Here is a 13342-nt window from a genome sequence, read left to right on the forward strand (position 1 = left end):
AGGTGTTGAACAAGCAGCCCTTCAGTCCACACACACACACACCTCACCCCTCCCCACGCACACCAAACCAACCCTGCATGAATGGAAGCCATAAGGTGTGTATGTATGTATGCCTGCCTCTGCGCGTGTATACTCACTGGCAGCGTGGGGCAGGTTGATGAAGAAGCCTTTGAGTCTGGAGGCCAGCCACTCCATGCTCTCCTGCAGGTTGGCCAGGGCCTTCAGGTCGCTCACGTCACGCAGGATCTCGTTCTGCGGGATCAGCTTGTCACCCAGGTTACCCGTCAGCACCTCTGACTCCTTGGCAAACGCCGCCCTGGATCGGTGGGAATGGAGGAGGAGAGAGGAAATGGAGGAGGAGAGAGGAGATGGAGGAGGAGAGAGGAAATGGAGGAGAGAGGAAACGAAAAAAGTTGTAATAGACAAAATCAGTCAATGTGACATGTTCTAGACAGGTTCTAAAATGGTCATGAGAGTAGTTAGAACTACAGTGCCTTGCGAAAGTATTCGGCCCCCTTGAACTTTGCGACCTTTTGCCGCATTTCAGGCTTCAAACATAAAGATATAAAACTGTATTTTTTTGTGAAGAATCAACAACAAGTGGGACACAATCATGAAGTGGAACGACATTTATTGGATATTTCAAACTTTTTTAACAAATCAAAAACTGAAAAATTGGGCGTGCAAAAATATTCAGCCCCCTTAAGTTAATACTTTGTAGCGCCACCTTTTGCTGCGATTACAGCTGTAAGTCGCTTGGGGTATGTCTCTATCAGATTTGCACATCGAGAGACTGAAATATTTTCCCATTCCTCCTTGCAAAACAGCTCGAGCCCAGTGAGGTTGGATGGAGAGCATTTGTGAACAGCAGTTTTCAGTTCTTTCCACAGATTCTCGATTGGATTCAGGTCTGGACTTTGACTTGGCCATTCTAACACCTGGATATGTTTATTTTTGAACCATTCCATTGTAGATTTTGCTTTATGTTTTGGATCATTGTCTTGTTGGAAGACAAATCTCTGTCCCAGTCTCAGGTCTTTTGCAGACTCCATCAGGTTTTCTTCCAGAATGGTCCTGTATTTGGCTCCATCCATCTTCCCATCAATTTTAACCATCTTCCCTGTCCCTGCTGAAGAAAAGCAGGCCCAAACCATGATGCTGCCACCACCATGTTTGACAGTGGGGATGGTGTGTTCAGGGTGATGAGCTGTGTGGCTTTTACGCCAAAAATAACATTTTGCATTGTTGCCAAAAAGTTCAATTTTGGTTTCATCTGACCAGAGCACCTTCTTCCACATGTTTGGTGTGTCTCCCAGGTGGCTTGTGGCAAACTTTAAACAACACTTTTTATGGATATCTTTAAGAAATGGCTTTCTTCTCGCCACTCTTCCATAAAGTCCAGATTTGTGCAATATACGACAGATTGTTGTCCTATGGACAGTCTCCCACCTCAGCTGTAGATCTCTGCAGTTCATCCAGAGTGATCATGGGCCTCTTGGCTGCATCTCTGATCAGTCTTCTCCTTGTATGAGCTGAAAGTTTAGAGGGACGGCCAGGTCTTGGTAGATTTGCAGTGGTCTGATACTCCTTCCATTTCAATATTATCGCTTGCACAGTGCTCCTTGGGATGTTTAAAGCTTGGGAAATCTTTTTGTATCCAAATCCGGCTTTAAACTTCTTCACAACAGTATCTCGGACCTGCCTGGTGTGTTCCTTGTTCTTCATGATGCTCTCTGCGCTTTTAACGGACCTCTGAGACTATCACAGTGCAGGTGCATTTATACGGAGACTTGATTACACACAGGTGGATTGTATTTATCATCATTAGTCATTTAGGTCAACATTGGATCATTCAGAGATCCTCACTGTACTTCTGGAGAGAGTTTGCTGCACTGAAAGTAAAGGGGCTGAATAATTTTGCACGCCCAATTTTTCAGTTTTTGATTTGTTAAAAAAGTTTGAAATATCCAATAAATGTCGTTCCACTTCATGATTGTGTCCCACTTGTTGTTGATTCTTGACAAAAAAAATACAGTTTTATATCTTTATGTTTGAAGCCTGAAATGTGGCAAAAGGTCACAAAGTTCAAGGGGGCCGAATACTTTCACAAGGCACTGTAACTGCCTGATATTCAAACAAGGGTTAGCCTGGTCCCAGATCTGTTTGAACTAACTGCCTGGTCTTCAAACAAGGATTAGCCTGGTCCCAGATCTGTTTGATCTAACTGCCTGATATTCAAACAAGGGTTAGCCTGGTAGAGTAGAGAGAGAAGGGTTTCTCTTGTGGATATAGGAGATGGGAAGCTCTGGGACCAGAGTAGAGAGAGAAGGGTTTCTCTTCTGGATAGAGGAGATGGGAAGCTCTGGGACCAGGGTAAAGGGAGAAGGGTTTCTCTTCTGGATATAGGAGATGGGGAGCTCTGGGACCAGGGTAGAGAGAGAAGGGTTTCTCTTCTGGATATAGGAGATGGGAAGCTCGGGGACCAGGGTAGAGAGAGAAGGGTTTCTCTTCTGGATATAGGAGATGGGAAGCTCTGGGACCAGGGTAGAGAGAGGGGTTTCTCTTCTGGATATAGGAGATGGGAAGCTCTGGGACCAGGGTAGAGAGAGAAGGGTTTCTCTTCTGGATATAGGAGATGGGAAGCTCTGGGACCAGGGTAGAGAGAGAAGGGTTTCTCTTCTGGATATAGGAGATGGGAAGCTCTGGGACCAGAGTAGAGAGAGAAGGGTTTTTCTTCTGGATATAGGAGATGGGAAGCTCTGGGACCAGGGTAGAGAGAGAAGGGTTTCTCTTCTGAATATAGGAGATGGGAAGCTCTGGGACCAGGGTAGAGAGAGAAGGGTTTCTCTTCTGGATATAGGAGATGGGAAGCTCTGGGACCAGGGTAGAGAGAGAAGGGTTTCTCTTCTGGATATGGGTCGTGCATTAAGAGTAGCGGCTTAAAACCTGCCAACAGCTCCAGATAAGGATTCCCTAGAATGAAGGAGAGGACAGTAGTGGAAGGCAGGAGGATAGGGAAAAGGAGTAGGACATTTATTGGGGGGTGAGGAGGATTAGGGGGGAGGGGACTATAATAACAATCCCACGGTCCCCTGCACAGAGGGTGGCTGGCACCGTGTGGAGCTGGACCCTGGACGGACAGACAGACCAGTCACATCAACTCCAGCATGCATCTCAATGAGGCCTTGGGCTTCCAGTAATGACCTTCACTGTGATTTAGGACTGACTGACTAACTTAGTTCAGTCACCACAGGCCCAATGACTAGCTAGTAACTGGAGCAGGAGCAGATAGAGAGGGAAGGGGAGAGACACGTCATAGTAAAGGTTGGGTGGGTAGAAAGAGGAGAGAGAGAGAGAAAAAGACTCAGTGTGTGTGCATGTATAGTGTGCATGTATAGGCATGTGTGTGTGTGTGTGCAGAGTGTGCATGTATAGGCATGTGTGTGTGTGTGTGTGTGTGTGTGTGTGTGTGTGTGTGTGTGTGTGTGTGTGTGTGTGTGTGTGTGTGTGTGTGTGTGTGTGTGTGTGTGTGTGTGAAAGAAAGAGATATATTTTAAGGCAATGTGACGTTTCAGACTTCACACATGCTAGCAGACACATGACAAGAACACAGCCTTGAGGAGAAGACAGCAAAGAATATCCTCATTTTTTTGCGTGACTACTGACCAGCAGCCTTGGTGAATTCACTTCAATATCAAAACTCGAAAGAGACAGAGAGAGAGACACAGAGAGATAGAGAGAGAGACAGAGAGAGAGACAGAGAAAGAGAGAGCGAGAGAGAGCGAGAGAGAGAAAACAGACAATGAAAGAGAGCAGGAAGAACTGAATGACTTGTTCCAAGCAGGGACCTTATTACTGGAGCGTGATCAAAAGGAGCGCTGGGTTGCCAGACGTGGAGCCTCTAATCCCTCCAAAGAATGTTGAAAATGTCTGTGGTTGTGACTCAAATTAAAAAGCCTAAAAGATTCTCTTTGCATTTAAATCCATCACCCATTCATTGATTTATTTACAATTCCAGGCCAGTGAGCATCCTTCCTGAAGACAGCACACGTTGAAAGCTCTGTCAATAAGAATGACCCACCTTCTCCTCCCAAATGATTTGGATCCCTCCTTCCTTCAGATAAATAACGTGACATCCTTATGGAGCAATCACTACTTCCTGTACATGTCTGACTTGTTCAACCACAGCATGTTGATGAAGGGATGGAGGGAGTGAGGATACTGTTCTGTGTGTTTGTGTTAGGGTGGTGAGGATACTGTTCTGTGTGTTTGTGTTAGGGTGGTGAGGATACTGTTCTGTGTGTTTGTGTTAGGGTGGTGAGGATACTGTTCTGTGTGTGTGTTAGGGTGGTGAGGATACTGTTCTGTGTGTGTGTTAGGGTGGTGAGGATACTGTTCTGTGTGTTTGTGTTAGGGTGGTGAGGATACTGTTCTGTGTGTTTGTGTTAGGGTGGTGAGGATACTGTTCTGTGTGTGTGTTAGGGTGGTGAGGATACTGTTCTGTGTGTGTGTTAGGGTGGTGAGGATACTGTTCTGTGTGTTTGTGTTAGGGTGGTGAGGATACTGTTCTGTGTGTTTGTTAGGGTGGTGAGGATACTGTTCTGTGTGTGTGTTAGGGTGGTGAGGATACTGTTCTGTGTGTTTGTGTTAGGGTGGTGAGGATACTGTTCTGTGTGTGTGTTAGGGTGGTGAGGATACTGTTCTGTGTGTTTGTGTTAGGGTGGTGAGGATACTGTTCTGTGTGTTTGTGTTAGGGTGGTGAGGATACTGTTCTGTGTGTTTGTGTTAGGGTGGTGAGGATACTGTTCTGTGTGTGTGTTAGGGTGGTGAGGATACTGTTCTGTGTGTTTGTGTTAGGGTGGTGAGGATACTGTTCTGTGTGTGTGTGAGGGTGGTGAGGATACTGTTCTGTGTGTTTGTGTTAGGGTGGTGAGGATACTGTTCTGTGTGTTTGTGTTAGGGTGGTGAGGATACTGTTCTGTGTGTGTGTGAGGGTGGTGAGGATACTGTTCTGTGTGTGTGTGTGAGGGTGGTGAGGATACTGTTCTGTGTGTTTGTGTGAGGGTGGTGAGGATACTGTTCTGTGTGAGACCTGGTAAAGTCCTCCTCATCCTCTCTCTTCTGTCGGAGCTGTCTGGGCTGGGCCATGTTAGCCCAGTTGGGGAGAGACTGGAGCAGTCGGCTGATGTCCTCGTCCTTAGACCACGACGCACTGATGGTCAGCTTCTCCTCACACTGGACTATGCCCCTGGGACACACAGGACAGAGAGAGATCCTCAACTGTACAGTACAGACAGACAGCATAGCATGAGGGTGGATGAGGACAGATAGCCTGCATGAGGATAAGCACTGATCCAGCTAAGCAGTTGAGTCCACAGAACCACCCATAGACACACAGCAGGCAGCTGAGGCACAGTGTTTACACACCCATAGAGGGAGTAACACCTGGTCAGGTGAGAGGAGAGGTAGGGTAGAGGAGAGGTAGAGGGTGGAGGGGTAGAGGATGGAGGGGTAGAGGAGAGGTAGAGGATGGAGGGGTAGAGGAGAGGTAGAGGATGGAGGGGTAGAGGAGAGGTAGAGGATGGAAGGGTAGAGGAGAGGTAGAGGATGGAAGGGTAGAGGAAAGGTAGAGGGGTGGAGGGGAAGAGGATGGAGGGGTAGAGGAGAGGTAGAGGATGGAGAGGTAGAGGAAAGGTAGAGGGGTGGAGGGGTAGAGGATGGAGGGGTAGAGAATGGAGGGGTAGAGAATGGAGGGGTAGAGGATGGCGGGGTAGAGGATGGAGGGGTAGAGGATGGAGGGGTAGAGGATGGAGGGGTAGAGGATTGGGGGGTAGAGGATGAAGGGGTAGAGGATGGAGGGGTAGAGGAGGGGAGGCAGAGCGCTGGGTCTCCATCTGCACAGAGGTCAGCCTAACTCTTACCTGTACGAGGTGTTGCAGACCTCCTTGTTCTCGTTCAGCTGATCCTGAGTCAGTCTAACTGTTACCTGTACGAGGTGTTGCAGACCTCCTTGTACTCCTTCAGCCGGTCCTGAGTCAGTCTAACTCTTACCTGTACGAGGTGTTGCAGACCTCCTTGTTCTCGTTCAGCTGATCCTGAGTCAGTCTAACTGTTACCTGTACGAGGTGTTGCAGACCTCCTTGTTCTCGTTCAGCTGGTCCTGAGTCAGTCTAACTGTTACCTGTACGAGGTGTTGCAGACCTCCTTGTACTCCTTCAGCTTGTCACAGACCATCTCCAGGAACTGGTTGGAGTAGGCACTCAGGTCCTGCATCAGAGTCATCAGGTCCTGGATGGACTTCTCCACGACTACTGTGCTCTGGAGAGGACACACAAATACAGGCTTAACACATTCAGAATGATACAGAAATAATCAAGCTCCTTACATGGAGAGAAGTAGAGAATATGTTTCAGCTGTTAATACTTAGACACTAGTGAAACTATGTTTTGTTCTTTGTTCTCATTATAAAAAAGAAGGCAGTTGAAATTATATATCAAATAAATAAATAAATATGAAACATATTGTGGTATGACAATGTGAAAGAGTCCTAACCTCATCCCACATAACGTTTTTCATTTCAACCACAAAACTGTCACTATCGCCTCAGCTCTGAGCCCAGTGATCCTTGTAATTCAGCCACTCCCTTGTCCTCCCTTAACCACGAAACATATCACTGAGTCCCAAATGACACCCTGTTCCCTATATAGTGCACTACTTTGATGAAGTCTCCTGAAGCAGTGTAACACCAGTGTTGAGGAGTGGGACTGTCAAGTCTCTCCTGTCCGATGTGCAAAGCCGTCAGCAGGCAACCAATCTAATACAATGACTATATTCTCCTGGATGCTGTTGGGAGCTTGTCATTGTCAACGATATACCACCATGTCAGAGGAGTGGCAGGAGGTGTGTGTGTGTGTGTGAGAGAGAGATCAGGTGAGTGGGTGTGTAGGTGTGTACCTATGCCTATACGCATGACAAGATCCCCAGTGAGCTCAGACAAACCTACAGTCATGACAGGTTAGCCAGTGTAGCGTAACAAATAGCAGGACGGAAGCAGACACTTCAATACACACACACACATACACACACACACACACATACACACACACACCTAACTTGAAACCACTGCCACAGACCTACACTACATGACCAGAAATATTTGGACACCTGCTGGTCGAACATCTCATTCCAAAATCATGGGCATTAATATGGAGTTGGTCCCCCACTTTGCTGCCATAACAGGCTCCACTCTTCTGGGAAGGCATTCCATTAGATGGTGGAACATTGCTGCGGAGCCTGGCTCGCAGTCAGCGTTCTAATTCATCCCACAGGTGGTCAATGGGGTTGAGGTCAAGGCTCTGTGCAAGCCAGTCAAGTTCTTCCACACCGATCTCAACAAACCATTTCTGTATGGACCTCGCAGTGAGGAACAACTACCTTATTTCCTCTTATTTGAATTATTTACTATTTTCTATAATGTCCATTCATTTCATCTGGTATTTTATCAATACAAATGCATTTCTTAGCGTGTGAGTTGTTTCTATGGGTCAGACCAAGACAAAGTGTGTTTGATTCAAATAAAGACCGATACTAGCGCACACAGTGGAGTGATCCATTGAAACTCACTAGCATTAGCCACAGCAGTGCTAACTGCTAGTTTAGAAGTAGCACAGTGCTTCAAAGCGTGTAAGTAGCAGCAGCAGTATTGGTTAGCAGTGGCAGCTGGCTGTACCAACTCTTACACTGTTGAAGATGTCCAGCTGTGGCAGGGTGTAGTCAGCAGGGAACAGCAGGGGCCTGAACAGGGCAGTTACTGATTAAAGGGACTACTGGCTGGCCCCCTGGTCCCTCTCCCTGCTGGGGGGTAATGATCTGTAGCGCTGCCCATACCCAGAGCTCCACAAGGCTGGTCCCTGTCATGAAACTCCGCCAGGGGACGCCCCAGTCCCATTGCCCACGGCCCCCTGCCAGCCTGTCGGAGGAGAGCAGGGACCCATTCACTCAGTAGGGGAGGGCTGGAACTTCTAGACACAAGCAGACGTACAGGCACGTGCAGAGTCGAACACACACACATAGTACACACACAGTACACACACAGTACACACACAATACACACACAGTACACACACAGTACACACACAGTTCACACACAGTTCACACACAGTTCACACACAGTTCACACACAGTGAGTGTGTGATGGAGCCAGGAAGAGGACTTTCTCTATTTGTCATCACAGAGACGATGGAAGGAGTCGTTGTGAGAGCCAAGGAGATGATGGCCATCCTGCTATTGGGTAAGAACTAAAGCCAACTCCAATGAATCAGCCATACAACTGTTAGCTTTCACTTTCAAATCACCTTCAGTTGCTAAAAAACTTAAGAATGATGAACGATGAAATCTTCCCCTTTTGACCTCTCTCTTTCTTTTTTCTTTTTCTCTCTTTCCTTGGTGTTTAAACACTAAGTCCACTATTCTTTCTCTCTCCTACTATGAGTTAGTGAGGCTGGATATCAGCAGGTCAGGAATAGTAAACAATGGATCCCAGATCCATTACTCCTGGAACAAATGCTCTGGCTCCGCTTGCCTTGTCTAATTCTGCTCATTTAACATAGCCATTCGTCTTTGCAGCAGAAATCATTAAACAGTCATCAATGGCCACAGATTGAGAGAAGGAGAGAGAGGGCGAGAGAGATGGACGAAGGGCGAGAGAAGGAGAGAGAGAGAGAGAGAGAGAGAGAGAGAGAGAGAGAGAGAGAGAGAGAGAGAGAGAGAGAGAGAGAGAGAGAGAGAGAGAGAGACAGAGAGAGACAGAGAGAGAGAGAGAGAGAGAGAGAGAGAGAGAGAGAGAGAGAGAGAGAGAGAAAGAGAAAGAGAGAGAGAAAGAGAGAGAGAGAGAGAAGAGAGAGAGAGAGAGAGAGAGAGAGAGAGAGAGAGAGAGAGAGAGAGAGAGAGAGAGAGAGACAGGGAAAGAGAGAGAGAGAGAGAGAGACAGGGAAGAGAGAGAGAGAGAGAGAGAGAGAGGGAGAGAGAGAGGGACGAAGGGCGAGAGAGACAGGGAAAGAGAGAGAGAGGGACAAGGGCGAGAGAGACAGGGAAAGAAAGAGAATTCACAGAGGTCTTGACAACAGTGGGACCTCTCCATCTTATTTAACGGTTACACAAGGAGGAGACGAAATGCATTCTGGGGGCTGGTGAAACTTTTCCCATGAGACAACTTTATTGACAACTCACTCTCTTTCCACAAACACTCTAGCTTTAAGCAACAGACTCACAGTCACTCTCTCTCTAGTACTCCTCTATAAAATGCATTAAAACCAAAGCACACACACATACACAGTGAAACATGGCTGACTTGCACTTTGTACTTCCTTTTGTTCTATTCTGTGTCGGAGCCCAGCTGAAAGCAAATTTAATTGAGGCCGGCGATACACAAAATGGGTCTAGAAATTCAGCAATTTAACAGCATAAATTCCATCAGAGTGTGAAAGGCCCCATCTCTGAGAGCTAATGATGAAAAGAGTGCACAGTGAGCACTCAGACTGTCGTGTCATTGGCTGCCGCCGTTAATGCAGTGGTATCGCCATAGAAATGCCTGAGCAGGAGATAATAGCAGTTATTAGAGTTGTAAACACTCCTGAATACAGGCGAGAGCAGGGGAGGTATCCGGTGTAAGTGGCGGGATGTGTTCTTGATGACTTTGAAGCTCTAGTGTGATAATAGTACACTAGTCATCTTCCTATAAAGAGACTGATCTAAGGAACAGTTTCTCTCATTCCTCTCACTGATTGTGATGATAGAGGACATATTGAGCATTTTTGGACCTTGAGTGCATCAGGGTGTCCTGAGTGAAATAGCGAAAGGAACTTAAAACTGCCATGACGCACACTGGTCAAAAACTGGTTGAATCAACGTTGTTTCAATGTAATCTCAACCCCAAAAATATCATTGATGACGTTGAATCAACGCGGAAAACAGATTGGATGAGCAAAAAGTCCCAACTTTTAACTTAAATCCTATGAGATGGTGATATGTTTGGTTGATTTCACATTGAATTCACGTTAGTTGACAACTCAACCAAATGTAAATCAAAACTAGACGTTGAACTGCCGTCTGTGCCCAGTGGATGCTCTCTATTGAATGGTCCACTACTAGGACTTGCCATATTGCTGAAACTGTAGAATTGATCAAATTAAATGGTATTAAATGTACAGACTGAATTGACATGGAAACTATCCCAAATCTTCTACCCCTGTACTGCTGTCCTGTCTCTGTTACGAACAGATCCACACATTCAAGGTCTTGGAGAGGGATCTGGAGAGGGCTGTAAAGGGGCTCAGTCGTGCCCCTGAAACGGGTCAGGGGTTTCCCCATTAATCGAGGGGCGGCCCCCATGGATCGAGAGGGCCAGAGCATTTAACCCCGTGCGTTCCGCCACGTCACTCTCATCACTGACCCAAAACCGCTGACTCCTGTGTCGGCTGTGACTCGTGTCACCCCACATTCAAGTCTGCAGGGCAGGGTACTACAAACACAAATAACACGCTCATACACACACACGCTCACACACACACACTGAAGTAGCAGAAGCATGTGGGCCGTCCGGCGTGTGCAGAGGGAGTCTCAGAGGCGTGAGGCCATGCTGACGTTGATGAATGGTCTGCCAGACGCTGTCCTACTCATGTGTGACTCCCCTTTACCCCAGTGAGGGAGGGCTGTGTGTTTGGTTATGAAAGGGTAGAATCTCTTTGTAAAAGTGTTTGTTCCAGCGTGTGTGTGTGTGTGTGGGGGGGGGGGGGGGGGGGGGGTTGTGCGCATGCATATGTGTGTGTGTGTGTAAGGTTGTAAAAGAGTTGATTATCTTTCTATGTGTGTTTGTTCATGTGTTTGTAAGGTAGAAAAATAGTTGATTATCTTTCTGTGTGTGTTTGTTCCAGTGTGCATGTATGCGTGCTGGTGTGCGTGTGTTCACGCAGTAAATTGTAAATAACACATGCAGTAGTTCTGCAAACAAACCTTGGCTGGATGGCATTATTAGACATGTTAGGCCCTGCTTCAATCTAAATGGAAATATAGACTTTATCTCCCTCCCTCCCTCCCGTTTGAGGATTGGTGTTCACTTCATAGGAACGATTCAGTGTTTGTGTCCAAATGGCACCCTAACCCCTACATAGTGCACTACTTTTGACCAGAACGCTATGAGCCCTGGTCAAAAGTAGTGCAATATAATAGGAATAGGGCGCCATTTAAGATGTAAACAGTCACATGACAATGAAATGTCACAAAAAAAAAGCTTCTTCTCGAGGCCTCTTCAGAGAAGAGTGGAAAACACCTATCACAAGCTGTCACCTCCGATCACGTCAAATCAAAGGCCTCTCTGGTGAGTTAAAGTGCAGATCACAGCCAATCAGCACCCGCTGTTAGTGTTTACATCAGTGAATGCATCCAACCAACTACTTCTCTAATGGAATGATGCACAAATTGAGAGCGGAATGTCATAGTTCCTCACAGAGAGATGCTTATTTACAACCTCAGCTCTCTATGGCTGGAAAAAGAGCAGCATGTATTGTGTTCTTATACAGTATCATGCACAATGAACTAATGAAAGGGTTTGGATAATGTATGGGTCAAGCCGACAGCATGTGCACAGTAGGGTTGAATATTTCCCCGGTATTTTACAAAATGTTCCAACCCAAGAACAAATCACTTTTCTCCAGGGTGACACCGGTATTTCCCGCCAAAACCAGAAGTGCCATTTTAAAGCATATAAAACATATACATGTATGGATTTGATTAGAGGTTTGATCGGTAACAACGTTCAAGCCTTATGCTGCCGGAGTCTGATGAGCCATACATTAAAGACATTTTGTGATCCATCGCCCAACGATTGTGCCATTATCCAATACAGAGCCTGATATATAGGCTACCACACATTATGCCCGACAGAAAAACACAAAAGTGTAAAATGTGGACTGCAGTCTATTACTGTATTGTATTGAATGATAGTGTATTACATGGACTAGCTTTACAGACATTGTTCAAACCATGAAGCTGGGAGAGAACATGCTATGCTGGTGCAGGACACGCGGCCTACAAAGTGACAATTACAGGCAAGAAAATATAATAGGAAATATTTTCAATGTTTAGAATTAGTAGGCTGATGGGGCGGCAGGGTAGCCGAGTGGTTAGAGCGTTGGACTAGTAACCAAAAAGTTGCAAGTTCAAATCCCCCAGCTGACAAGGTACAAATCTGTCGTTCTGCCCCTGAATAGGCAGTTAACCCACTGTTCCTAGGCCGTCATTGAAAATAAGAATTTGTTCTTAACTGACTTGCCTAGTTAAATAAAGGTAAAAAATATATATAGGCTACCTTTTATAATATTTCCCGTAATGTTGTGTGCGTATTAGCCGACCTCCTCTACCTATTGTCACGTCATTCCTCCCTCGCCATCAACAGTTAAATGAAATACGTTTCTAGGACAGCATGAGCTAAGGAGAGTAGCCAGCAGAGTGCAGGGGCATTCTGCCCAAGAGACAAAGGCAGTAAGTTAGAAGCTTACGCATAACCCATCATTCATTAGCTAAATACAAGGCTAATACCGCATTGCATTAATTACCTGAAAGAGGTCAGATAACACATTGATATATTGAGAAATATACAGTGGCATGAAAAAGTATGTGAACCCTTTGAAATTACCTGGATTTCTAGACAAACACAGTCTGTTTTAACTAATAACACAACCAATGATATGTTTCCATGTCTTTATTGAACACGCCGTGTAAACATTCTCAGTGCAGGGTGGGAAAAGTATGTGAACCCTTGGATTTAATAACTGGTTGACCCTCCTTTGGCAGCAATAACCTCAACCAAACGTTTTCTGTAGTTGCGGATCAGACCTGCACAACGGTCAGGAGAAATTTTGGACCATTCCTCTTTACAAAACTGTTTCAGTTCAGCAATATTCTTGGGATGTCTGGTGTGAATCACTCTCGAGGTCATGCCACACCATCTCAATCGGGTTGAGGTCAGGACTCTGACTGGGCCACTCCAGAAGGCGTATTTTCTTCTGTTGAAGCCATTCTGTTGTTGATTTACTTCTGTGTTTTGGGTCGTAGTACTGTTGCATAGTACTGTTGCAAATGTGGATAAAGTCAAGGGGTCTGAATACTTTCCGAATGCACTGTGTGGGTGTGGGTGTATATACACTACCGTTCAAAAGTTTGGGGTCACTTGGAAAAATCCTTGTTTTTGAAAGAAAAGCACATTTTTATGTCCATTAAAATAACATCAAATTGATCAGAAATATAGTGTAGACATTGTTAATGTTGTAAATGACTATTGCAGCTG

At 46.0% G+C, this 13342-nt stretch overlaps 1 protein-coding gene across 1 annotated transcript in view; it reads right to left on the minus strand.

Moving 5' to 3' along the window:
- The window catches only part of LOC109882115 (exocyst complex component 4), a 167093-nt gene that overhangs the window by 49352 nt on the left and 104399 nt on the right, over window positions 1–13342 (minus strand). The window contains exons 5-7 of the mRNA XM_031816020.1: window positions 6182–6318; window positions 5093–5248; window positions 138–316 (exon numbers count right to left, since the gene is read on the minus strand). Coding sequence (XP_031671880.1) covers window positions 138–316; window positions 5093–5248; window positions 6182–6318 — 472 coding nt within the window. The remainder of the gene's footprint in view (window positions 1–137; window positions 317–5092; window positions 5249–6181; window positions 6319–13342) is intronic.

The sequence above is a fragment of the Oncorhynchus kisutch genome, unplaced genomic scaffold (assembly GCF_002021735.2).
Source record: "Oncorhynchus kisutch isolate 150728-3 unplaced genomic scaffold, Okis_V2 scaffold729, whole genome shotgun sequence".
Taxonomy (NCBI): Eukaryota; Metazoa; Chordata; class Actinopteri; order Salmoniformes; family Salmonidae; genus Oncorhynchus; species Oncorhynchus kisutch.